The 22,942-nt window shown below is 31.8% G+C and overlaps 26 protein-coding genes across 26 annotated transcripts, besides 9 other annotated features; 17 read left to right on the plus strand and 9 right to left on the minus strand.

The window, feature by feature from the left end:
• Window positions 1-157: part of a mobile genetic element that runs on past the window's edge.
• A 150-nt stretch (window positions 158-307) lies between these two features.
• Window positions 308-473: a mobile genetic element.
• Window positions 308-473: a terminal%2Cinverted (terminal inverted repeat of Maverick transposon ID:TVAGG3_0144940).
• A 62-nt stretch (window positions 474-535) lies between these two features.
• On the plus strand, window positions 536-1,204 carry TVAGG3_0144950 (uncharacterized protein; the record flags this gene model as incomplete). The annotated part of the gene is made up of 1 exon (XM_051224431.1): window positions 536-1,204. The coding sequence occupies one exon, from the start codon at window positions 536-538 to the stop codon at window positions 1,202-1,204; it is 669 nt and encodes a 222-aa protein (XP_051109417.1).
• A 108-nt stretch (window positions 1,205-1,312) lies between these two features.
• On the plus strand, window positions 1,313-1,912 carry TVAGG3_0144960 (uncharacterized protein; the record flags this gene model as incomplete). Its single annotated transcript, XM_001314309.1, has 1 exon — window positions 1,313-1,912. One exon carries the CDS (start codon window positions 1,313-1,315, stop codon window positions 1,910-1,912), a length of 600 nt encoding a protein of 199 aa, XP_001314327.1.
• An 814-nt stretch (window positions 1,913-2,726) lies between these two features.
• TVAGG3_0144970 (uncharacterized protein) lies at window positions 2,727-3,080 on the minus strand (the record flags this gene model as incomplete). Its single annotated transcript, XM_001314308.1, has 1 exon — window positions 2,727-3,080. The coding sequence occupies one exon, from the start codon at window positions 3,078-3,080 to the stop codon at window positions 2,727-2,729; it is 354 nt and encodes a 117-aa protein (XP_001314326.1).
• Window positions 3,081-3,316: 236 nt separating this feature from the next.
• TVAGG3_0144980 (uncharacterized protein) lies at window positions 3,317-3,664 on the minus strand (the record flags this gene model as incomplete). The annotated part of the gene is made up of 1 exon (XM_001314307.1): window positions 3,317-3,664. One exon carries the CDS (start codon window positions 3,662-3,664, stop codon window positions 3,317-3,319), a length of 348 nt encoding a protein of 115 aa, XP_001314325.1.
• Window positions 3,665-4,065: 401 nt separating this feature from the next.
• Window positions 4,066-4,641, minus strand: TVAGG3_0144990 (uncharacterized protein; the record flags this gene model as incomplete). Its single annotated transcript, XM_051224432.1, has 1 exon — window positions 4,066-4,641. One exon carries the CDS (start codon window positions 4,639-4,641, stop codon window positions 4,066-4,068), a length of 576 nt encoding a protein of 191 aa, XP_051109418.1.
• A 47-nt stretch (window positions 4,642-4,688) lies between these two features.
• On the minus strand, window positions 4,689-5,078 carry TVAGG3_0145000 (uncharacterized protein; the record flags this gene model as incomplete). Its single annotated transcript, XM_001314306.1, has 1 exon — window positions 4,689-5,078. The coding sequence occupies one exon, from the start codon at window positions 5,076-5,078 to the stop codon at window positions 4,689-4,691; it is 390 nt and encodes a 129-aa protein (XP_001314324.1).
• Window positions 5,079-5,255: 177 nt separating this feature from the next.
• On the plus strand, window positions 5,256-5,756 carry TVAGG3_0145010 (uncharacterized protein; the record flags this gene model as incomplete). Its single annotated transcript, XM_001314305.1, has 1 exon — window positions 5,256-5,756. The coding sequence occupies one exon, from the start codon at window positions 5,256-5,258 to the stop codon at window positions 5,754-5,756; it is 501 nt and encodes a 166-aa protein (XP_001314323.1).
• Window positions 5,757-5,795: 39 nt separating this feature from the next.
• TVAGG3_0145020 (uncharacterized protein) lies at window positions 5,796-5,984 on the minus strand (the record flags this gene model as incomplete). Its single annotated transcript, XM_001314304.1, has 1 exon — window positions 5,796-5,984. One exon carries the CDS (start codon window positions 5,982-5,984, stop codon window positions 5,796-5,798), a length of 189 nt encoding a protein of 62 aa, XP_001314322.1.
• Window positions 5,985-6,031: 47 nt separating this feature from the next.
• On the minus strand, window positions 6,032-6,238 carry TVAGG3_0145030 (uncharacterized protein; the record flags this gene model as incomplete). Its single annotated transcript, XM_001314303.1, has 1 exon — window positions 6,032-6,238. The coding sequence occupies one exon, from the start codon at window positions 6,236-6,238 to the stop codon at window positions 6,032-6,034; it is 207 nt and encodes a 68-aa protein (XP_001314321.1).
• Window positions 6,239-6,287: 49 nt separating this feature from the next.
• TVAGG3_0145040 (uncharacterized protein) lies at window positions 6,288-6,488 on the plus strand (the record flags this gene model as incomplete). Its single annotated transcript, XM_001314302.1, has 1 exon — window positions 6,288-6,488. One exon carries the CDS (start codon window positions 6,288-6,290, stop codon window positions 6,486-6,488), a length of 201 nt encoding a protein of 66 aa, XP_001314320.1.
• Window positions 6,489-6,504: 16 nt separating this feature from the next.
• On the minus strand, window positions 6,505-6,714 carry TVAGG3_0145050 (uncharacterized protein; the record flags this gene model as incomplete). Its single annotated transcript, XM_001314301.1, has 1 exon — window positions 6,505-6,714. The coding sequence occupies one exon, from the start codon at window positions 6,712-6,714 to the stop codon at window positions 6,505-6,507; it is 210 nt and encodes a 69-aa protein (XP_001314319.1).
• A 49-nt stretch (window positions 6,715-6,763) lies between these two features.
• TVAGG3_0145060 (uncharacterized protein) lies at window positions 6,764-7,084 on the plus strand (the record flags this gene model as incomplete). The annotated part of the gene is made up of 1 exon (XM_051224433.1): window positions 6,764-7,084. The coding sequence occupies one exon, from the start codon at window positions 6,764-6,766 to the stop codon at window positions 7,082-7,084; it is 321 nt and encodes a 106-aa protein (XP_051109419.1).
• A 255-nt stretch (window positions 7,085-7,339) lies between these two features.
• TVAGG3_0145070 (uncharacterized protein) lies at window positions 7,340-7,606 on the plus strand (the record flags this gene model as incomplete). The annotated part of the gene is made up of 1 exon (XM_001314300.1): window positions 7,340-7,606. One exon carries the CDS (start codon window positions 7,340-7,342, stop codon window positions 7,604-7,606), a length of 267 nt encoding a protein of 88 aa, XP_001314318.1.
• A 28-nt stretch (window positions 7,607-7,634) lies between these two features.
• On the minus strand, window positions 7,635-7,829 carry TVAGG3_0145080 (uncharacterized protein; the record flags this gene model as incomplete). Its single annotated transcript, XM_051224434.1, has 1 exon — window positions 7,635-7,829. One exon carries the CDS (start codon window positions 7,827-7,829, stop codon window positions 7,635-7,637), a length of 195 nt encoding a protein of 64 aa, XP_051109420.1.
• Window positions 7,830-7,877: 48 nt separating this feature from the next.
• Window positions 7,878-8,336, plus strand: TVAGG3_0145090 (uncharacterized protein; the record flags this gene model as incomplete). The annotated part of the gene is made up of 1 exon (XM_001314299.1): window positions 7,878-8,336. The coding sequence occupies one exon, from the start codon at window positions 7,878-7,880 to the stop codon at window positions 8,334-8,336; it is 459 nt and encodes a 152-aa protein (XP_001314317.1).
• Window positions 8,337-8,430: 94 nt separating this feature from the next.
• Window positions 8,431-8,712, plus strand: TVAGG3_0145100 (uncharacterized protein; the record flags this gene model as incomplete). The annotated part of the gene is made up of 1 exon (XM_001314298.1): window positions 8,431-8,712. The coding sequence occupies one exon, from the start codon at window positions 8,431-8,433 to the stop codon at window positions 8,710-8,712; it is 282 nt and encodes a 93-aa protein (XP_001314316.1).
• Window positions 8,713-9,049: 337 nt separating this feature from the next.
• On the plus strand, window positions 9,050-9,787 carry TVAGG3_0145110 (uncharacterized protein; the record flags this gene model as incomplete). The annotated part of the gene is made up of 1 exon (XM_051224435.1): window positions 9,050-9,787. One exon carries the CDS (start codon window positions 9,050-9,052, stop codon window positions 9,785-9,787), a length of 738 nt encoding a protein of 245 aa, XP_051109421.1.
• Window positions 9,788-11,376: 1,589 nt separating this feature from the next.
• Window positions 11,377-11,413: a mobile genetic element.
• Window positions 11,377-11,413: a terminal%2Cinverted (terminal inverted repeat of Banshee-A3 transposon ID:TVAGG3_0145120).
• A 346-nt stretch (window positions 11,414-11,759) lies between these two features.
• Window positions 11,760-11,797: a terminal%2Cinverted (terminal inverted repeat of MuDR-5_TvMULE4 transposon ID:TVAGG3_0145130).
• Window positions 11,760-13,319: a mobile genetic element.
• Window positions 13,282-13,319: a terminal%2Cinverted (terminal inverted repeat of MuDR-5_TvMULE4 transposon ID:TVAGG3_0145130).
• A 12-nt stretch (window positions 13,320-13,331) lies between these two features.
• TVAGG3_0145140 (spectrin binding) lies at window positions 13,332-14,420 on the plus strand (the record flags this gene model as incomplete). Its single annotated transcript, XM_001314295.1, has 1 exon — window positions 13,332-14,420. The coding sequence occupies one exon, from the start codon at window positions 13,332-13,334 to the stop codon at window positions 14,418-14,420; it is 1,089 nt and encodes a 362-aa protein (XP_001314313.1).
• Window positions 14,421-16,953: 2,533 nt separating this feature from the next.
• Window positions 16,954-17,772, plus strand: TVAGG3_0145150 (phage tail repeat-like family; the record flags this gene model as incomplete). The annotated part of the gene is made up of 1 exon (XM_051224436.1): window positions 16,954-17,772. One exon carries the CDS (start codon window positions 16,954-16,956, stop codon window positions 17,770-17,772), a length of 819 nt encoding a protein of 272 aa, XP_051109422.1.
• A 140-nt stretch (window positions 17,773-17,912) lies between these two features.
• TVAGG3_0145160 (uncharacterized protein) lies at window positions 17,913-18,275 on the plus strand (the record flags this gene model as incomplete). The annotated part of the gene is made up of 1 exon (XM_001314294.1): window positions 17,913-18,275. The coding sequence occupies one exon, from the start codon at window positions 17,913-17,915 to the stop codon at window positions 18,273-18,275; it is 363 nt and encodes a 120-aa protein (XP_001314312.1).
• Window positions 18,276-18,293: 18 nt separating this feature from the next.
• Window positions 18,294-18,536, plus strand: TVAGG3_0145170 (serine threonine-protein phosphatase family; the record flags this gene model as incomplete). The annotated part of the gene is made up of 1 exon (XM_051224437.1): window positions 18,294-18,536. One exon carries the CDS (start codon window positions 18,294-18,296, stop codon window positions 18,534-18,536), a length of 243 nt encoding a protein of 80 aa, XP_051109423.1.
• Window positions 18,537-18,538: 2 nt separating this feature from the next.
• TVAGG3_0145180 (uncharacterized protein) lies at window positions 18,539-19,387 on the minus strand (the record flags this gene model as incomplete). The annotated part of the gene is made up of 1 exon (XM_001314292.1): window positions 18,539-19,387. One exon carries the CDS (start codon window positions 19,385-19,387, stop codon window positions 18,539-18,541), a length of 849 nt encoding a protein of 282 aa, XP_001314310.1.
• Window positions 19,388-19,405: 18 nt separating this feature from the next.
• Window positions 19,406-20,641, plus strand: TVAGG3_0145200 (phage tail repeat-like family; the record flags this gene model as incomplete). Its single annotated transcript, XM_001314291.1, has 1 exon — window positions 19,406-20,641. One exon carries the CDS (start codon window positions 19,406-19,408, stop codon window positions 20,639-20,641), a length of 1,236 nt encoding a protein of 411 aa, XP_001314309.1.
• Window positions 19,406-22,942: part of a mobile genetic element that runs on past the window's edge.
• On the plus strand, window positions 21,611-22,012 carry TVAGG3_0145220 (uncharacterized protein; the record flags this gene model as incomplete). Its single annotated transcript, XM_051224438.1, has 1 exon — window positions 21,611-22,012. One exon carries the CDS (start codon window positions 21,611-21,613, stop codon window positions 22,010-22,012), a length of 402 nt encoding a protein of 133 aa, XP_051109424.1.
• On the plus strand, window positions 22,032-22,184 carry TVAGG3_0145230 (uncharacterized protein; the record flags this gene model as incomplete). The annotated part of the gene is made up of 1 exon (XM_001320932.2): window positions 22,032-22,184. The coding sequence occupies one exon, from the start codon at window positions 22,032-22,034 to the stop codon at window positions 22,182-22,184; it is 153 nt and encodes a 50-aa protein (XP_001320967.2).
• On the plus strand, window positions 22,204-22,788 carry TVAGG3_0145240 (phage tail repeat-like family; the record flags this gene model as incomplete). Its single annotated transcript, XM_051224439.1, has 1 exon — window positions 22,204-22,788. The coding sequence occupies one exon, from the start codon at window positions 22,204-22,206 to the stop codon at window positions 22,786-22,788; it is 585 nt and encodes a 194-aa protein (XP_051109425.1).

Here is a 22,942-nt window from a genome sequence, read left to right on the forward strand (position 1 = left end):
ACAAATTTCGGGTTGTTTGGGAAGGAATTGTTGGCTATGATGTACTGATTCATGATCAGTACATCATAGCCAACAATTCCTTATACAAAGTTCAAAAACTTGGGTGCAATCAGTTCTGATTGCACCCAAGTTTTTGAACTTTCCATTAACAATTGTTCAATCACATTTATACAACCCAAATCTATACCAATCATACTCTTATTCATACATCATATTTTAAAAACTTTTTTGCAATATGATATATGTAAAGTGTCAAAAATGAATTGAACCGAATTTTCATGCATTACAAGTGAAGTCGTTTGTGAAAACATTAGTGAGGTGAAGTGGTTGGTGGCTTTGTATATATTTAAGGTTAAGTTAGTGTTGTCGTTTGTGTTGTAAAATATACGTTAACGGTTTCGTAAAGTGTCAAAACCGCTAAGTGGTGTACGGAGGCGCGCAGTGCCACAGTACACGACTTAGGTATACTAACTTTATCACAGACGACATCAATTGCCCAGGTGTTCAAAAGTTGGTTGACATTAACATTGGATGGATGTTTGAAGAAGCAATAAACGAGTTGAGAGACAATGCAAAGAACAAGTTTCAGACAAAGAAAGGAAGAGCACCAAGTACATTTGATCCAGACTCATTCAAGGATTCAGTGAAGTTTCTTATGGAACATGATGCAGATGGATGGGTTGAACGTGTTTTTACGATCTTTCCAAGAGAGCTCATTGAAACATTTCGTCCAGCTGTACTTCAGAGACTCAGACAAGATTTCATCTACGCAGTTCAAATGGTAATTGTTTTCAGCAAGAATGACAAGATACAGGAGAAGTGTGAGAAGGATTGCAAGAAGATCTTCAGGAAATACAGAAAGACGAAGAAGAATGGAAAGGGGAAAGGAATGACAAAATACCGTGCAGAATGCAGAGTTCCAAAAGATGGTTCATTTGTATATTTTCACAAAAGAGATACACATGAACTTTACGAAGGTGTTCTGGAGAGAACTACTTCTCATGTTGATGATCATGATGTCAAATTGTACATTGTCCACGATACTTTCCTTCGCGCAGAATGGGAGACTCAAAATTGGCATCGTATATTACCACATTCAGAACCAAACACGATCGTTTACCAAGCTCAGAAAAGAATTCGTGAACGAACAAGGGTAATCTTCAACAACATCCTTCATGAACTGCGCGGAGAAGAAAGTCGATGAACCAGCTGCCCCATCAAATATACATGAACAAGCTTATTGGGACGGACGTTAAAAACTTAATTAAATGATTTAATAATTCTATTTTTTTAATCACAATCAAATAAAAAGATGAGGCATAGACCAACAACGAGTGCAAAAGGAGAAGTAACATTTGGATACAGTGTTAACCAGGACAAAAGTAAAATATTACAGAATGTTCAAGTTAATGTAAATTCACGTGATACAGAACCGAAACCAAAACCTTCAGAATTTAGTACAAGAGAAATTGTAACAGAAGCTACACCATCCGATGATGGAATTCAAGTTGTTTATGGACCACCGAAAGTCTATGAACCAGTTGATACTGATGATAAAATTACAACAGAACTTATGCATATTTATCGTGACATGTTAATTAGCAATAGTGGTAATATAATGAATTTAATAGATGATTCAGGAAAAATAATTTTACCTCATGATAGTTTAATTCATGTAATAAGTACTTTGTGCGGGGTTTCAGATGATAAAATTAAGATACAGTATTTCTTAGACGAAGAAGTCAATTGCTGTGGAGCATTAGCAACAAAAATAAATCCAATAAAAGAAATTTCAGCAATTAAAGTTAATAAAAATGGTGTCGTTAATGATTTGAATTTAACTTATAATGACATCTATAATTTAATTGTTGATGAATATAAGATTTCATTGGAAAGATTTTATTTAATTTGAATATTCTAATTGTAAAATAACATAAAATTTATTTTTGTTTTTGAAAATTTTCCTTGGCACTTGTGGAGTCATATCAAATGTAAAATAATGTTTTGTTTCATCAACACTTGTATGAACTCGTGCTTTTTTGGATAATAAATAATAGAAGATTTCGGTCCAATATGAATATGGGAAACCAATATCAGGATTTTCCTTATTAAGAGTAAATTTTTCATTTAAGTTAGTTTTATCAGGAAATATCTGAAGGCTTATTACATTATTCGTTGCATCATCAAGTTCAACTTTTAAACTATAATCATTTTCATCAAATAAACTTATCTCACCAGTTTCTTCAGAAACTTTCTTTGTTTTGATTTTTTCTTGTCCTGTTTCATTGTTTTTTTCAAAAAACTTTCTCTCGATTTCAGACTTTAATTTTCGAGTTATCATTTTACTAGTCAAGTCTTCACCATCAACAGTTTGGAAATTTAAATCTAAGAATTCAATTGGATGATTGATTGGAATAACTAATTGTTGATTAACAAGATTTTCAGAATTTGCAAAACATACAAAGTTATCATTTCTATTTTCCATCATATTTGAGTAGAAAACAATCTGATTTTGTGGTGTATCATATTCTTGATTTTCAGTCAGAAGTTCAGTTTCATTATTCAAAATAAATCTATTTTTTCGTTCAAAAAATTTAACATCTAATACTCTGATTTGCTTATATTTTGCTGAAATAAATTCAGGTGGTAACTTAGCACGCGTTTTATTCATAATTGGAAAATAAATACTTTGCATTCTTTAAATACTAATTAAAAACATAGAAATTTTAAAGAAACTCTGATAAATTTTTCCACTCTTTAATTATATCATTCATTTTATTAATTTGGTCATCTAAATTATCCCATTCAAGTTCAAGAAGTAAATAAAATCCTTTTTCTAGAAGACCTTCTGGAACAGGTTGTGGAAATTTTTTATAATTTTTTTCCCCTTCATGTTCTTTATCTATTTCTTTAGCTTCATCATACAAATATCTTAAAACGTAATGTGGTTCATCAGAGAAATTTGGTAAAATTGCTTTATTTTTATCTGTTTCTTTTGCAAAATATTGATCCAAATTAAAACCATATGAAATACAACTCTTATATTTCAATAATTCATCTTCTAAGGAATACAAGTTCATTATTGCTTTTCCAAATATTGTTGTATCAGATATTTTAAAGACATGGTTTGTCTTTTTATCAAGTATGTAAAGAAAAGTAACATCACGTGGTTTTTTAAAACTCTCAATTGATTTTGAGATCACAATAATATCATACGTGTGCCAATATCCACATGGTGGAAAACTGATTTCATATTCAAGGGTAGCGTTAACAGAATTTGCTGGAACGACATTAGGATCAAAAAATGATGTGAAATTTAAGTTTTTAATAGTTTACCTTCGATATTTTTAAGTTGGTCATAAAGCATAAATCCTCGTGCAAGTGAGATAATAATATCATTTGGATTTTCTGATTGAATTATTTGATCATATGGTGGTGACCAAATTTCTTTGTCATTACCATAGAAAGCGCATGAAAAGACATTATATTCTGGATGAAATTCAACAATTGCTGAGAAACTCCTATCTGTTGGACTCATGATATACAATGCTGAATTGTTCTTGAAGAAATTGAATTCTAATTCTGGGTAATAACTTGGATCTTCAGCATTCTTATTAACATAATCTAAAGCAAGATTATAAATTAATTCAGTTTTTTGGTTCATTGTTTTTAATCAACGATAAAATTTTTTATAATTGAATTTGTTTATTCAAATTAGAAATGTTACTTTTTCCACTAATGGAGAAGAGAAAGATCAAGAAGATAATAGTTGATGAAGGAACTTCATTTGAGAAGATATTCAACTTTGACGGTAATGGTTGGTTCACAACTATTACTGATAAAGATGGAGAACATTTCAGACCCAGAAAGGCACCAAGAAAACTTCAAGATCTGATTGAACCAATCAAACCAAAGAAGCCAAACAAACAAAACAAACCAAAGCAAACATCGGAAACATCGGAAACATATCCTATACCTGAAGTCCAAGAACCAGAGAGACTTTTGATACCAAGACCTGTGGATGACAAATATGATCCAGATAAGTTCTTCCCAAAAATACCTAAGTTAGAATAAAAACTCCTTTATATCTTTAGTATTATATAATAAGTCAATTAATAAGCTTTGTTCTCGTTCTGTTCTGGTGTTTTGTCTACCTTTCATGGTCTCACAAAGTAAGATCATGAACTTCTTCTTGAGATATTCGAAGAGCTGAGGTAAGTTATCATACTCTGGGTATGTAGGAAGCATCCCTGCTATCGTAAGTGTTGTGTCAGCAAGGATTGGGGTAATATCTGAAAAATCTATCTCTGGAGTAGAATATGAAGGTAAGTCTCTAACGTGTATGTAATCATTGTATGATTGTCGCATAAGATTGAGTTTCTGAAGAACAATGATAAGACTTTGACTTTGTCGTTCAAGTTTGCTTAATGTTCTCTCCAAACTTCTGTAATAAACGTCAACCTCTGTAAGAGCTTTTAATTTTGCTTCAGTCTTAGAGATCTTTTCTTGAACTTCACCAAGTTTGATCTGAACTGATGTTTTTGCTCCCATCATGTTTTCATCAAGGTCGTTCTCTATGTCGTCAATGATATCTTCCCATGGAGTCGTTTTGTCATCATTGATCTTCACGTGAACGCTCATGAAAAAAAATTCAAAAAAGTGACGTTTGTAAATGAATGTGTTTACTCTTAAGCTTCTTCTCTCTGGAGTTGCTGGTCTGTTGGGTTTAATGTGCCATCACGTTCGACCAGAATGTTCTGCTCAGGTCTGTCAAGGAGTTGTCTGTAAATCGTGAATGCTTCAACAAGATCTTCGTAAGGTGATTGACAATCTATATCAACCCATGGATGTTTGCGTAAGAACGCACAAAGACTATCACGCTTGGAGTCAATGACATCTTTCCTATCTGTAAGAGTTAAGTCGAAGTTAAGAATTACCCCTGCAGTTGATTCAAGTCTTGTGATCTGGCGTCTTGATAACCTAGCAAGATGGTGACCCTTAGTACCAAATACTTGAAGCAAGTACTGGCTAACAGCTTCGTTCATTTCGATCAGACAAATTGGGTGAAGATCGGTCATGAATTAATTGTTCGTGAATTTGCCCTTCATGAATTTCCCCTTCATGAATTAACGGTTCATGAATTTACCCTTCATGAATTTACCCTTCATGAATTTCCCCTTCATGAATTTATCGTTCATGAATTTACCCTTCATGAATTTTCCCTTCATGAATTTACCCTTCATAACTTTGACCAAATGTCCCAAGACGTTTCAGCGACACCAGCTCAAGCAGCACCGACACCAGACATGATGACAATGATGATGCAAATGATGCAACAACAAACACAGCTTATGCAACAAATGCAACAGGAGAAACCTTTATGGAAACCTACAAAGAATCCTCAAGATCTTGAAGCAGGACTCAATGCTCTCAGGAATGATTACAAGCGTGAACGTATGACCATGAAGAAAGGTGAAGAAGATTACGATCCGATCGAAGAAGACGAAATCAAGTCAACAGCTTCGACAAGAACACTACAAGCAGAGATGGAACAAGACGACTTCCTCCCTAAGTCCCAAAGACTTTACGTTCTCGAGTTCTTTACAGTCCCAGCATTGAGATCAATGCGCAATTGGAAAGGTCGTGTTCCAATGGGTTCCAACAGAAGAGAACTCCTCATGTCCGCCATACTTCTTGTTAAAACAAAGTCAGAACTTATGGACTTCATTCTTTCATCATGCCCCGATGAAATCTAAGATCAGAGTAAAAAACTTACATTGATTAAAATTAATTTTTTATTCATGACCTGCAAGACGTCTACGATAGAAGTCAATGAGAGCATCATAGATCTTGATCGTTGGATTGTGTTCGTCTCTGAGAACCTTAAGGTATTCCTTATATGCTTCAACATGTTTATAAGAATAAACTAGAGCATCTTTGAGTTCTTCAAGTTCTTCTCTCTCTTTAGGTGTCATTGACTCCATTAGACAAAATAAAAAGTGGCAAAATTAAGTATTAATAAATTAATTGTTTATTCTTTTTTCTCGTACTTCTGTGCAAGATTACCACGGAAGAAATCAAGCATCCTTTCGATTTGACTGAGCTGACGACCTTGTTTTTCAAGATCATCTTGGTAAGCACGAAATGCATCAACGTGAGAGCTAGCGTAAAAGGTAGCGACAACAACTTCTTCTGCACCTTGTTTGTTAGGTAACGCCATAAAGTCAACGCCTTCCATTAGATCAAATGGACTGTCAAAACCGTTCAGTCTGACCACTTCACTTTTAATGTCATCTGTTGAAGGGATTATGAATTTGGTTAAGCAACTCAAATTAGACATTGCGACAGAGATAAAAGAACATAAAGTTGACGCAAGGTCTTTGCGTAAATTGGAAGAATCAGTAAGTTATCTTGATGACATGATGAATTCTCTTGATCAGATCAAATGTGGAACCGGTACAAACATGAAAGAAAAAAAGAATGAATAAATCATTAAATTTTTATTCAATTTTTTATTCCTAACGCTGCTTCATAATCTGCAGCAATATGTCTACGGTAGAAGTTTATGATAACATCGAAGATTCTGACCGAATGATCTTCATTTCTATGTTCGTTGCAGTATTCCCAAAATGCTTCAATATGCCGTTGAGCATATTTAATGGCATCTTTCATCTCACGAAACTCTTCTTCTTTTGCGTCTTGTTTGTGTTCCATTAGATCAAATAGACTGTCAAAACCGTTCACTCTGACCACTTCACTTTTAATGTCATCGATTGAAGAGTCTCTCCAAAAACAGATTAATGAGTTGATGAACACAGTAAAGCAACTCCAATTTAACCTTGAGACAGAGATGAAAGAACTTAAAGCTGACTACTACAAAGATCAATTTCAGATGAATAAGATTCTCACTGATCACTCAGAGTCTTTGCGTACATTGGAATCCGAGAGTAGAAATCAATCAAGCTATATTGATGACATGTACTACTCTATGGATAAGATCAAAGGTGTCCTTCGTGAAAAAGGAATCATGGAACAAACAGGATGGACAACTCCTAAGCCATGGAAAGAAAAAAAGAATGAATAAATCATTAAATTTTTATTCAATTGTTTTTTAGTAAGTCTTGAGCATCATTTGCTGTTCTTAAGTATTGAATGTTAGTTTGACGATTCAATTGTCCGTGAAACTCACAGAAGAACAACATCATGAATAATAGAAGAATGAAAAGGTTAACACAAAAGAAAACAATGATTGCATTCGTGAGAAAGTTCATTGAGTTCTTTATATAAGACATGTCCTCGTCGTAGCCCATTGAAAAAATAAAAAGTGACATTTTTAATGATGAACACTGACAAGACAAGATTTCGTGAGTTCGCAAATTTATTAGAACCAATGGAGAATTACACACCAGTCCAAGCAATGGAGAAATTCAATGAACTTTATGGTGATTGCAACAATCTTAGTTACTTTACTAAGCTTTTGAGGTACTTTATTCAATTCAATTGCGAAACCTCTCCTAATGAAGTCTTTGCTCATAATGAATTCCTTGAACTCATCTATCAGGAATTGAAATTAGCAATTCTAACAAACTTTAAACCAGAAGAATAAAAAAATTAATTTAATAAAAATAACTTTTTTAGTTTGAGTCAATCATATGTCTCTGAATGAACCAATCAACAACGATTTCACCAATTTTTCTTTCAAATAAGTCACGAAAGTTCTTCATGGCATAATCGACAAATGCTTCATTGTTTTCTTTTGCATATTGCCAAGCAGCTTTTCTGAACGACTGAGCATCTTCAAAGTTTAGAACAGTTAACTCTTCACTCATGAAAAAAAGTGAAATGACCACATGGGTTGACAGTGTCATTTTTTAATAATGGATTTGGAATTCAATGTCTTTACCCAACGTCGAGTCCTTGATCAACATGGTATTACCAAAGAAAAGTTCATTGAAGATGTTGATACCTTATTTGATTCACAAAATCAAGATCAAGATGTAATCGTTAGTCTACCTTACTTGTTGATGGTCAAAGAAAAATTGATGAATAGTTTGAAATATCCCGAATCAGAAATTTTTCGAATGATCTATAATCAAAATTTTATGGGACATTGTTTCTCAGACATGCCATTAAAGGAGTTCCATGAAGAAATAGACAAAGCCATTGAGAAATACTTCTTCTTGCTTCCAAAAGCTGGTGAGGAATCAGAAGATGAACAAAAAGTTTCTTTCAAAGAAATTAATGAGAAACTTGATTCAATTCTTGAAGCCATTGCTGATCTTCAGGATGAAGTTTTCTTGATTGCCAAACATTTTAATCCAAACATGAACGAATAAAAACCTTATCGTTTACAAAACGTTATCGTTTACAAAACCTTATCGTTTACAAAACGTTATCGTTTAAAAAAGTGTCATTTTTTATTTGAATTATATGAGCTTGGACAAGTTCGAGGAGTTCTTTCGGTCATGGGTTACCAAGATAACTGTCACACCAAATGAATTACAAAGTCATTTCAAAGAAGTATATGGCGATACTCCCCTTACTGATATGAACAGTGTACGCTTATGGAATTACATTTCCTATTTGTGCAATAAATATCCGAACAAAGATTATGATTTCTTAAAGTTCGTGGAAGATTTCCAACACATTCTTGAACGAATGGATGAAGAAAAACAAAAACATGGTAATGGAATAACCTTAGTATTCTTATGAATAAAAACCTTATCGTTTAAAAAAGTGTCATTTTTAATTTGAATTAAATGAGAACGAGTAAGAAAAAAATCCATTCAGCAAATTAAAGAAAGTCTTTGATTCTTTAAAAGAAATTAAAGAGTTCAATGATGAATATTATTCTGACGATAAATCTTACAAGTCTTCAAACAACTATTTGATAAACTTAGCTCTTTTCAAGAACATCTTGGATACAGAATACACCGGCAAAGCAAAGAAAAAAGAAATTCTTGACTTTTTGGTTGGATCAGAACCAAAACCTGAAATCGAAGAACCTCATGTTGACGTTAATGATACTGAAGCTGAAATAGAGGAATTAATGAATATTCCTACAGCGCAGATACCGTTAAAGAAGTCCCATGATGAAAGGTTCCAAGATTTTGTTCAAGAAGTTTCACAGAATTTGTTGAACGGTGAATTTGATGAAAGTTTATCCAAAGAAGGTACAGAATTCGTCAAGAGACATAAATTACAGTTCATGGATTCTAATCTTGATTGTATTGAATTGTTCCATCCATTAGATGAAGTAGCTTTCAAGAAAGTTCTTGCCAGTAATCACTACAAAAAGAATTCCAAAAATATTGAAGATAAAGGATTATATACATTATATTACCTCAACAATGTTTCAGATGTAAAGCACATCTTAGATTACTTAGATGACATTGCAACAAAAACGAAAGGAACATATAAGATCTTATGTGATTTTGGTTTCGTTACTGAAGATTTTGTTACCAAACAATATTCATTAACACCACCAAAAGAAGATGAAGTTGAACGTTCAATCCCATTCACGATCTCAAACATCAAAGACATGAACTCCTATAAACATTACGTTTATGCAAACATTTTTGAGAAGATGGAACAAACACACATGTCATCAAGAATGAAATATTGTGCAATCACAACAGCTTTGTTCAAAGTTATTCCATTAAGAAAGTCTGGTGGTAAATTCCAAGCAAAAGGTTATGCATTCTTGAGCAAATTAAGGTGTGTTAGACATGTTGAAGATGAAAAAAATTTATGCACATTTAATGCTTTATTTACTTTATTAAATTAACTAAATTTGACATTTAATTTTTTGACATAAAGAATGTAATGAATTAAATCATCATATGCGCTTTGATCAGATTTTATAACATCCACCATTGTTGTACCGTTTTGATCAGGTTTCATTATATCAGCATTATAATCCAAAAGTTTTTTCGCATAAATAAGGTTATCTTTAAATTCAGTAGCAACGACAATTGGTAAATGACCATTTCGATCTAATTCATTTATATTAACATAGTTTCTAAGTAGAATATTGAATAATGGAAATTCTTTAAATTCAATTGCTTTATTAAAAAGAGTGAGTAGATCTGGCATCTTCCACCACTGCTGATATTTTTTAAGTAGTGTTTGGATCCAAATAATGTCATGTGAATACCACATACATTCTAAAAGGATTTTCTGTTGTGGAACAGAAAATTGATATATGTTGTTAAATAGCGACTCTGTCATTGGGAATGCTGCACACCATGGAGTAATAACTTTTCCATTTCGATGAAACAAAAGAGCAGCTTCTAAATTATAGTTTCGAACTATAAATTGATAATAATCTAAAGGATCAAGAATTAGATCAGTTTGTTGTAGAACAAAATTCAATAGATCAAGATTATATGATTCAATCATATTTCGAATACAAATTTCATTGAAGCTAAAATATTTGAGACACTCATTAATTATATCAGTACTTTTCCCAATTATTGCATTTTCTAACCATGATTCTTCAGGTTGAAATTGAAATTCTTTAAATAAAAAGTAAAATATGTTTACTGAACCAAACCTACAAGCTGCTTCTATTGGTGTTACATGAATGTAATGTAAAAAGTAAATATCATTCTCGTATCCACGTTCAATTATATAACGTTTCAATTCGTCAACATCATCATTCATTATTATTGTTTGTAGCTCTTCATCTTCTTCAATTACTATCCTATCTCCAGGATGTAATTTTGCTTCTATGCGAAACCAAGCAATCATTTTTTCATATATTTTTCTGCATTTATAATTATTTCTTATTCTCCATATCAAAAAGTTTTCAAAATCACGATTGTATGTCAGATGATATTTTTCGAACAAGATCCCTTTAATTCTATAATAAAGATCTTCAGCAAAACCTGGTTCTGGAGAAATAAGATATATATCTTTAATTACATCAATATAATCTTGATATTGTGCAAATTTAATTAAATAAAAACATTTAATCAAAGTCAATTTTATTTTTCATATTCAAATGGACTGAGTGTTAACATTTAACATTTTTTGCTAATTGTCGTCAAAAATTAGGCGTAAAGCAAAAATTGATATTTCATATGGTTTTATGATAGATAAGCATTATATTCCCACTCATTATATTCGTAAATTTTGAGGTTTATCCTTCGCTTTTAAGATCATTGAATTTGATTTTTATATAAAATAGTTATATATTAGAAAATAATATGAGTTTATGTGATATTATTTTTCAGAAGATTTCATTCTATATGCCTATGAAAAGTACTCTCAAAACTAACTTTTTCCTAATTATAATTAAATCTAGAATATTGTATTATGCTTAGTATTATTTCATTTTTCTCATTCAATTTAGAATTTACAAATGTCAAAAAATTGAGAGCTGTCACTTTTGATGAATTTCTGTTTATTACACTCATATGTCTTGAACGTTATTTTGTACATTGTTGCGATGTAGATTCCGTTCCAATTTGGGTCGTCGAAGTTGTGAATCAAGTTTGAAAACTCTTCTAACGTCATTTCTTCATCTCTTTCAGCTCGACCTTCAATATCTGATAAGATTAAATCAACTTCATTAGGAATGATGAGGTAAATTTTAGGAAGTGCCATTAAAAATTAAAAAAAGTGACATAAATGTTTCAAATAATTAAATATTTTAATATTATAATAAAATATGTTTAATTTAGCAGAACAACATGTAGATTACATCAAAGTCATGGATTTGTTACATACTTGTCCATCAGATGTAGATTTACAACGAGAAAGGGACAGACTAGCCCATTGTCACTTTTTAATTTAGCAAATGAACGCTTATGGAGTGGAGTTTTTGGGTAAATCTGATTTGCTTATAAATGAAATAAAATCAAAAGAAACCATATTGGCATTATATTATGCAAAAATAAATGATCTTACTTAGTACTTTTAAAGTTAATTTCAGAAAAAATTTGACACAATGGTATCCGGCACATACAAGTGGTGTACAACCAAAATATAAGTTGGTTTAAACATATATTGCTATATCTCATGATCTTACTTAGTACTTTTAAAGTTAATTTCAGAAAAAATTTGACACAATGGTATCCGGCACATACAAGTGGTGTACAACCAAAATATAAGTTAGTTTAAACATATATTGCTATATCTCATGATCTTACTTAGTACTTTTAAAGTTAATTTCAGAAAAAATTTGACACAATGGTATCCGGCACATACAAGTGGTGTACAACCAAAATATAAGTTGGTTTAAACATATATTGCTATATCTCATGATCTTACTTAGTACTTTTAAAGTTAATTTCAGAAAAAATTTGACACAATGGTATCCGGCACATACAAGTGGTGTACAACCAAAATATAAGTTAGTTTAAACATATATTGCTATATCTCATGATCTTACTTAATACTTTTAAAGTTAATTTCAGAAAAAATTTGACACAATGGTATCCGGCACATACAAGTGGTGTACAACCAAAATATAAGTTGGTTTAAACATATATTGCTATATCTCATGATCTTACTTAGTACTTTTAAAGTTAATTTCAGAAAAAATTTGACACAATGGTATCCGGCACATACAAGTGGTGTACAACCAAAATATAAGTTGGTTTAAACATATATTGCTATATCTCATGATCTTACTTAGTACTTTTAAAGTTAATTTCAGAAAAAATTTGACACAATGGTATCCGGCACATACAAGTGGTGTACAACCAAAATATAAGTTGGTTTAAACATATATTGCTATATCTCATGATCTTACTTAGTACTTTTAAAGTTAATTTCAGAAAAAATTTGACACAATGGTATCCGGCACATACAAGTGGTGTACAACCAAATCTTCGACTCGATGAACTTGTCATCGAGTTATATTCCAGTGTTGTTCCTTCATTCCTGATTAAGTTGCAAATTAAAGGTCTGGATTCAGAGAGAAGTGTTAAAGTTATCAAAAAAGTCACAAGAGATTTCGAAGAAATGACACAATTTTAAAAAGTCGAATGCATCAGTATGCTTGAAGCTGTTCAGAAAGGTCTGAAAAATGATACACTTGATCCCAACATTGTTTACTCAACATTAAAAATATTATTGCAAAGAAAACATTTGATTTAATAAACATTTAATTTATTATAATTAATTTTTTATTACAGTATAGTAAAAAATGCTATAAATAAATTATTATATTTTATTAAAATGTGACTTTTAATAGTAAGTGAATAAAATAAATCAGGAATTGGGAAAGAAATAAGGTTAATTAAAAATAATGAAAATTACAAGTTTAAGGTTAATGAAAAAGTGACAGTGGGCGAGTTTGTCCCCCACTCGATTTACAACTCATGATTGATGGTGTAAATGAAACTTTATTCAATAAATACGGTCTTAGTGCTGATGCAGATTTTAAAAATTTTATTGATAAATTACCTTTTTACAATTATCATGCAATAAAGGTCTATCGTTTGCTTAAACACAAATTGTTCAATGATCCTTACTATGAGATAGGAGATGATGATCTAGAAACAATGATAACTGATGATGATATCGCAAAATTTAAAATTTATGCAGCTCAAAATTCAGTAGATGTTTATGTTTTGTTTTCGGGTTTCATTAGACTAAAACTAATGGAAGCAGTTTGTCAAATGGGTGCAGTTCACATTTTTTATTTCATACTTCAAAATTTCAGTTTAACTCCGAGTTCATCATGGTTGGCAAGTGCAATAATTGGAAGAAATACTGATATTATTAATGAATGTCTAAAAATGGTTCCAATTGATCATAATTGTATTAAAGCTTGTATTGAGTCACATAATCATGATTTTTTAGAATATATTTTGGAGAACAAAGACATCAACTTAAATCCATTAGATTATTACCAATATATTGTTCAGAATTATAATTTTAAAGCTGCGATGATATTATATGAAAAAGGTTATGTTATTACACCATGGTGTGCGTCATTTCCAATGACAGGTTTAATATTTATCAACATTACTCAATTATCTGTTCCCGAACAGAGGATACTTTTAGAATGTATATGGTATTCACACAATCTAGTATGGATTAAAGTGATACTTCAAAGGTATAGAAATTGGATGAGAAAAGATTTGATTACTTTATTAAATAAATCAATTGTATATCAATGGAAAGATTTATTTGATTATTTAATTCAACAATGTAAAGGACATCTTGATCACAAGGATAGAAATGGATATCTACCATTAAATTTAGCAATTAAACTTGAAAATGAAGATTATGCAATAGCACTTATTGAATATGGTGCTAATATTTTCAAAGCTGATAAAAAAGGACGCACTGCAGTCGATTTGTTAAAGCGTGATCCTGGAAAATATGATAAATTACTACATTACTTAGTCTATGACAAGAAATTACTTGCAGGTCGGATATATTTTAAAAGAAAAGGAAAATAATTTTTTAATTCCTTGAAAAATATATAAAATTTGATCATAAATAAAATCGTTTTAAATTACTTCTTCATTTAAATTATAACAATTATTTTTGGTTTTATATTTTTTTGGATCAAATCCATTTTAATAGAATTTATATACTATTCATCTATTAGTAAACACTACCGTATATTATTTTGAGAGAGGGTCAAAGTTGCTATTTGTCACTTTTCCACAAGAATATAATGGGGGAAAAGTTATCATATAGTTGATCTCATTCACTTAGGTGAGAGATGCATGTAGTGTAATGGGATAAACAGTGGTATTTCTGCTCTAAGTCCTAGGTTCGAGACACATTGGCTTCATTTTTTTTCTTTTTTATTGACGTAAACTATTCAATTTTTGTGTTCTCCATTCAAATTTCAGAATTTTTTTGCAGATTTCACGCTACATTCGAAGTTACCTTTTGTAACAACCACCACTGCCTACGAAAGACGAAAGTGTGTCACGATTTCACCCGGAAATCCGACGGTTGTTTAAGAGTATGCACTTTTGTCACCGAGTGTGGTAGAATTTACGAAAAAGTGACACTTAACCTTAAATTTCCAAACACTATTTTTTGATTGTATTTTGTTATTTATATATTTATATATATAAATATATTTATATATGTATATTTATATATGTATATATTTATATATTTATATATGTATATATTTATATATGTATATATTTATATATGTATATATTTATATATGTATATATTTATATATGTATATATTTATATATGTATATATTTATATATGTATATATTTATATATGTATATATTTATATATGTATATATTTATATATGTATATATTTATATATGTATATATTTATATATGTATATATTTATATATGTATATATTTATATATGTATATATTTATATATGTATATATTTATATATGTATATATTTATATATGTATATATGCATGTATTTATATATGTATATTTATTTAAAAAAATTAAAAATAATATAATTAAAATTTATTTATATTTTAAATTTCATACTGATCTTCGATTCCAATTTGTGAATTGATATCATTAACAATTGAATTTCGGTGCACCCCTATGAGAGCGCTGGCGACCGAAACACAACTAGTAAGATTGTGTATTAGAAACTGCTTCATGCTGTGTTGAGTAAGCTTCGATGTCTTTGTAGGATAGCTTTCTGAGAGCGAAACAAGATAGTGTTGAAAAAAAAAATTGAAAATCTGAGAGACTGTGCAAGAGCCAACGACCAAAACACTACCAGTAAGATACAGCAGTAGTAGCTGCTTCATGCTGCATTGAGTATTGTTGAATAATTTGAAGTAGTGGTTTTTGAAATCAGCACCCCTATGAGAGCGCTGGCGACCGAAACACAACTAGTAAGATTGTGTATTAGAAACTGCTTCATGCTGTGTTGAGTAAGCTTCGATGTCTTTGTAGGATAGCTTTCTGAGAGCGAAACAAGATAGTGTTGAAAAAAAAATTGAAAATCTGAGAGACTGTGCAAGAGCCAACGACCAAAACACTACCAGTAAGATACAGCAGTAGTAGCTGCTTCATGCTGCATTGAGTATTGTTGAATAATTTGAAGTAGTGGTTTTTGAAATCAGCACCCCTATGAGAGCGCTGGCGACCGAAACACAACTAGTAAGATTGTGTATTAGAAACTGCTTCATGCTTTGTTGAGTAAGCTTCGATATCTTTATCAGACCACCTTTAAATTAACCACTCACATTCTCACTGTGGTCCATCTAAAATTTGTAAACTTTATGACATAAAATTATATTTTATGCAGGATCCCACCTATTACTTAATCTTTTTGGAATAAATGTTTTATAATATTTATCGATTGATTGTAATTTTTTGTATAAAAAAAAGTTTTTTATTTATATTAAAAATATATTCGGTTAATGATATTATCTTATAATTTGTAAATAAATCTAGTAATAAAATAACTTTAATAGTTGGTGTCACTTTTTCGAAAATTCTGGTTTTTTCTTTTGTCACCTACTCATATTATTTTTAAGCTATCTTATTTTTTGAAATTTTATTCAAATCTTTGGTCGCAAGAATAATTGCATGATAAATAAAAACATTTAATCAAAGTCAATTTTATTTTTCATATTCAAATGGACTGAGTGTTAACATTTAACATTTTTTGCTAATTGTCGTCAAAAATTAGGCGTAAAGCAAAAATTGATATTTCATATGGTTTTATGATAGATAAGCATTATATTCCCACTCATTATATTCGTAAATTTTGAGGTTTATCCTTCGCTTTTAAGATCATTGAATTTGATTTTTATATAAAATAGTTATATATTAGAAAATAATATGAGTTTATGTGATATTATTTTTCAGAAGATTTTGTGTTCTTCTTCAAAATTTTATTTTTTTATTAAAAAAAAAAAAAAAAAAAAAAAGGTATTGGGGCTTCCAGGCACTTCGTGCCCTCTAGCCCCGAAGATGTTTTGTCACTTTTCTGTCACTTTTCAGGAAAAAAACATTTTTATTAAATATAAAATGAATTTTACAAAACCACCGTTACCCTTCTTTGGAAATAAGAGTAGATGTAAAGATATTCTATTGAGAGAACTTAAGAAACTACCGAATGGTCTAACATTTGTAGATTTGTTCGGTGGAAGTTTCTATATATCTCATTTGTGCCATACTGTATTTCCTGACTCAAAGATTATATGCAATGACTTCGACAACTATATGAACCGTCTCAAACATATACCAGACACAAACAAAATATTGAAAGAGTTAAAAGAAAAGATACCTATAGGTAAGATGGAACGTATACCATTAGATAAGAAAAATACTGTCAGAGAGGTTTTGAAAAAAGCAGAGTATATTGACTGGGATAGTATATCTTCTAGACTATTATATAGTGGTTCTATAAGAGTTCATGACATTGAAACACTTATGTCAAACGTTTTATATCTTAACTATACAAAGGTTTTCAAAGAGAACATAGAAAAATATACTGAGGGTATAGAGTTTGTGAGATGTCGTTGGACAGAGTTGTATGAAAAATATAAAAACAAGGAAAATGTTTTCTTTATAGTAGACCCACCGTTCTATAACACATATGATTTTCAATACCAAGCAGACTGGACTTTGAGAGACTCTTTAGAAACTTTAGACGTTTTACATAACCATCCATGCTTTTACTTTACATCCGATAAAAGTGGTTTGGAAACCGTTATGAGATGGTTAGAGGATATACATGACTATGATTTTAGATACGATAAGATAGAATATGAGAGAGGTCCTATAAACCGGAAAAAGTGTCACAACAAAGAAATTTTATTGGTAAGTAAATGTGGTTTGAAATAGGACTACTTGTTTTAGGTTTTTTCCATTGTGTCATTTACTTATTTGACGTGGCAGAAAGATATAGAGAATATGAAGATGAACCAATACCAGCAAATGTTCAGCATATGTACTCGTAAGAGATATTTTTATCTAATATTAAAATGGACGCACAGAACTTAGCGAATGCACAGCAACCTGGACAACCAAACCCAGAGAATATTCCAAATGAAGTTAGAATACAAACTGCAATGGCAAACTATGGTCAAGTGCCAACAGATGTACAAATGCAAACTGCCATGTCAAATGACGCTGCGTTAGGTTTGCCACCATGGTATGCAAATATGAGATGGAAAGAGTTTTATACAAACCCTGAAGTGGGATATAAACAACTCTATGCAGATGACGCGAACACAGGAGTTGACCCAGAGTATGTTTTCTACCAGAGGAGAAATAGAATGTATGAGCTCCAGTTAAAAAATGCTATGGAACTCAGAAGGAAACGTAAGAGACTAGGCGGACATTAGATTTTTACATATAGTAAAATGGGTTTCTTTGGAAGAATAGGAAACTTCTTCAGAAGAGTTGGAAGAGGTATATGGAATGGAATAAAAACCGTAGGAAGAGGAATTTGGAACGGAGTCAAAAATATTGGCAAAAGAGTAGGTCAGTTTGTTGGTATTATACCTAAAGACCCTGAACCAGAAGAACAAGCTCCTGTTATACAACAGCCTGAACCTGCACCACAGTCTAGTTGGCAACCAAATCCAACACCTCAACCGTATTAAAATTATATTTTTACCGTTCGATAGTAGTTGTATATGAAACTAAGTTCTAAGTAAAACGCGTGGTATAATGGAACTATTCTCTTTCTTCCATCTGTTGTAAACCATACTTGAAAGTCTGAAATACTTCCACTCGGTGGTTCATATAGCTTTGTAGGTTTTTCGTAAAAGTCATTTGCCAAGCATAAAAAAGAGTTTTGTGCACCAGAAAATGAAGCATGAACTATAATAGCATCTGAGTCGAAAACATTTTCATATGTTCCATTAGGGTTTTCGACTTCATAAAAGTTCGGGTGTACTGGATATTCTGCAGGCTGATTTAACATCCTCAAAAATCTATACCATGCCAAGTTGTTATATTTTGTAGAAATATAAACGTCTTCTCCAAGGTCTTCTATTCTATCGATTTTAACAGTTGCATTTTTCCTGTCATAAACAATATCGAGATGGTACTCTCCTTCGTCAATGTTAAACTGGTTTGCATATTCGAGATAGATATCGTTTATTTTTTCTTGAAAAGCTTGAAGAGTTGTTTCTAAGTTTACAAGCAAATTCACTTGTAAAAGTTTTCCCTGTTCAAATTTCTCATACGTACGTTTTTCTTTGTTATAGTATCGAACTTCAAAAGCGACCGTAAATGGGAAACCATGTATGGCTTCTGAAATGAACTTCATTCTACGAAAGCCAATAGCTTTTGTGACGGATGGGTCTCTTAACCATCTTAACGGGTAGTCAAAACGATAGCCTTCATGCTTTACGGTCTCTGTCTCAAACTTTTGACCGACATTCGTAAAAAGTTCATCTAATGGTTTAGTTGTAGCAACTCTTGAATTTTCTTTTTCTATTGAAAGCATATTTTATCTAGAATAAAAATGTCGAAAGAAACAGCGTCTATGAGAGAAATACAACACAACCGACAACTCATTATACAAGCTCTAAATAAGAACACAACAAACTTTTCAAACTATTCTAAGATATCTGAGTCATTGAAAGAAGGAAACTTAAAACTGACGATAAACCCATTGACAGACGAGTTTCTGTTTCAAGACAGTAAGAACCATACTGTTTGTATAAATCCAACAAAAAGAACTTTAAACGAGAAACCTATAGATGAACTTCTTTTGAAGGCAGATATTGACAACAAAGCTGACAAAGAGTATGTAGATGCAACAAAAGACTATATTCTCGCATGGACAGATAGAACATACCCACAAAAACATCATACACATAACATCTATGACGTAGATGAACTACCAGAAAAGTTAGATGACAAAGCGGATAAAACATATGTTGACAATAAAATGTCAAGTGAAGTGACAAGAGCTGACAAAGAATATTCTAAAAAGACTCATACACATACCATTGCAAATATTACAAACTTACAAGAAACCTTAAACAGGAAAAGTGACGTTGGACATACACACGATTTCTTCTCAACTGTTGGTATAGAAAATATTGAAGGAACGGTTGAAGAAACTGGTGGGGATGTATTAAATTGGAAACCTCCTAACTTTCCACAAGGTTTAACATCGGATGAAGACATAACAACGATGAGATACATTAGATGTAGAAATGTCTATGTCATGGAGGATGAAAACAATGTTAAATTCACTGCTCAAGATTTATATGATAAAAAAGCTGACAAAACAGAGCTTCAAACATTAAAGATTGAAATACTTCAAACAGTATATCCTATAGGTTCTATTTACACGTCAATGAACTCTACCAGACCAGAAGTAGTACTTGGTCTCGGAACTTGGACTCAAATAGTCGACAGGTTTTTGTATTGTGCAAACTCTTCAAAGGAAACAGGTGGAAGTAAAACGATTTCAGGTGAAAACTTACCTGCGCACAGTCACTACATAGATTTAAGTACATCTCAAGCAGGTTGGCATAAGCATAGATTTTGGGATTGGTCAGCAATGAAAAAAGGTAAAGGATATGATGTTAAAGACAACGTTCAGTTTGCTATAAATTGTTTCTGGGGTAGCACACAGGGAGAAGGAAACCATACACATCGCGTTTCAGGGTATACGCAAACAACGGGACAAAGTAAAGACTACATGCCACCTTACATGACAGTTTACGCATGGTATAGAAATGCTTAGTCGTCATTTTCAACTTCTTTAGCATATTCGTCAGGAGTTGTCTTATATTTGTTAGGAACTGTCTTTGAAAGTATACCACCTTGAACTTTGACAAGTTTGAAACGAGGTCTGACAATAGTAGTTTTATCTTCTGCTTGCAGTCTGTACATTTTGCCATGTTTGCCTAAAACTTCATAATATTCTCTTGTATACTTTCTTCTATTTTTACGAACACGAACGTGAGTACCTGTCGAGTTCCCATTGTTGTCATAGTCAATAGTATTTTCATATGGGTCGCGTTTAGGTATTTCTATTTTTACTTTGTCACCTTTCTTAAGTTTGAAGCCCGGCATTCTTTCTTGTTTGTCTCTTTTGACTAAACTATTAAATATATAGTTTCTCTAAGTCAGGGTTGTTTTTCATTTCTTCAGGGGAATGGTTTCCCAAACCTTTTTGTTTACGGCTATTGTAAATATTTAAAACTTGTCTCATCTTTGCCATGGAGAAGTGTCTATATTTGTCGTCATATGACATTTCATCTACCTCACCACCTTGTGGTTGGTTTAAGTCTCTTAAGATTTTTATACAACTGTCAATGACACCAAGAGCAGAATGGTTTTGGTCGACAATGAAATATTGGTTTACATTTTTTGAACGCAGATAGTTTTTAATATCGTCTGATTTGAAAGAACTTTCATAGTCAGATGTCAGTTTTGTTGGATGGTATTTGTCAACGAATATTGTCAAAGCAGTTTTCACATCTAAATATTTTTGGACCATAATGGTATGGCTTCACAGTATCTTGTGTTTTGACCGACAAATATTAGCCAATATGGTGGTCCATCTTCTCTATACCTCGGAATGTTTTCCAAGATATCCATAAACCAAGCATTTGGTGTTGAACTAAAGATTTTTACCATGAGTGCTTTCTTTGTTGCTTTAGAAACATACGGGTCCTTGTTTGAATTCGTCATTTTTAACCCATAAGAAATGGGTTTATTTGGCGCAATAGCAGGAGTCGCATCTAGATTTTTACCCGCAGTGGGAACACTAGCCAGAGGTGCATTTGGAATTGGAAGGAAGATTTTGAGTACATTAGGTATACTGAAAGAGAAAGCGCAACCTATTATACAAACCGTACAGAAAGGTTGGGATGTAGCACGAGATGCAGCAAATCTTATTCCAAATCCCGAAACAAGAGGAAAAGTTCAAGGATGGATGGACAATGTAGGAAGACAAGCAGGAAACTACTATAACAAAGCAAATGACTACTATAACCAAGCAGGGCACTATATGGACCAAGGTGAAAGATTCTTTAACAGAGGATATAACCATGCACAACAGTGGGTAAACAACAACCAACCTCAACCGCCTCAAACGTGGGGAATGTAAATTTTTTTACTGAGATGAAATGAACAATACAGCATTGAGACAAATGGGCTCAAGATGGCTTTGTCGGCTTCCAGCAGTTACACAACGTGTTTGTCAAGTTCTTCCTATACCTCAGGAAGTTTTAGACCGACTTAAAAAACCTAAACAACCAGTTGAAAACAAACCAAACTAAAATTTTTTACTGAGATGAAATGACCGAAGAAGTTGAAACGGTAGATTTGACACCACAAACAAAAAGTTCAGAACCATTGTCAAAACCTGTCAAAGAACTTACAGATGAAGAGAAAAATTCAATAATAGAAAGTGTGAGGTCTGGAAATACAAACCCTAACTACAAAGTCACTTTTCATAAAAATGGAACGGCAAGTATCTCAAAAAAGAAACAGACTCTCACAAATAAAATATTGAAGTCTGAAGGAGCTTTCGAGACAACAGATGGAAAAGTTTACTTCACTGACCAACAGTTCATTATAGAACATCTCATTGACTTAGAGTCGAAATATTCTAAACTTTACAACAAACACAAAAAGTTGAAAGGAAAACAGAAACAGATGGCATATGACATTTATGAAGATGTTAACGACACAACTATTCCAGCAAGTGAGGTAAAGTCAGAGGAACCGAAAAGTGACGAAAAACAGATAGAAGAAGAAAAACCAAAAACTGAAGAAAAACCAAAACCAAAGTTTAGTCTCCAGACTAAACCAAGCCAACCTTCATTAGCTGGTATGGGTTGGCGTCAAAGACTTTTGGCAGCAGGTGGTTATGTTAAGTAAAGGAAAAACATTTTTTTATTTTATTTGAAATGTACGCTGAGTCTGTCGGAGACGACCGTTGGGAAAACATAGATGAAGAAGTCTTTACAAAACATTGACGATGAAAGTTCATGAGAAATTAGATGAAGAAAGTTCATGAGAAATTAGATGAGAA

Source organism: Trichomonas vaginalis, chromosome IV, assembly GCF_026262505.1.
Source record: "Trichomonas vaginalis G3 chromosome IV, whole genome shotgun sequence".
NCBI classification, from domain to species: domain Eukaryota; phylum Parabasalia; order Trichomonadida; family Trichomonadidae; genus Trichomonas; species Trichomonas vaginalis.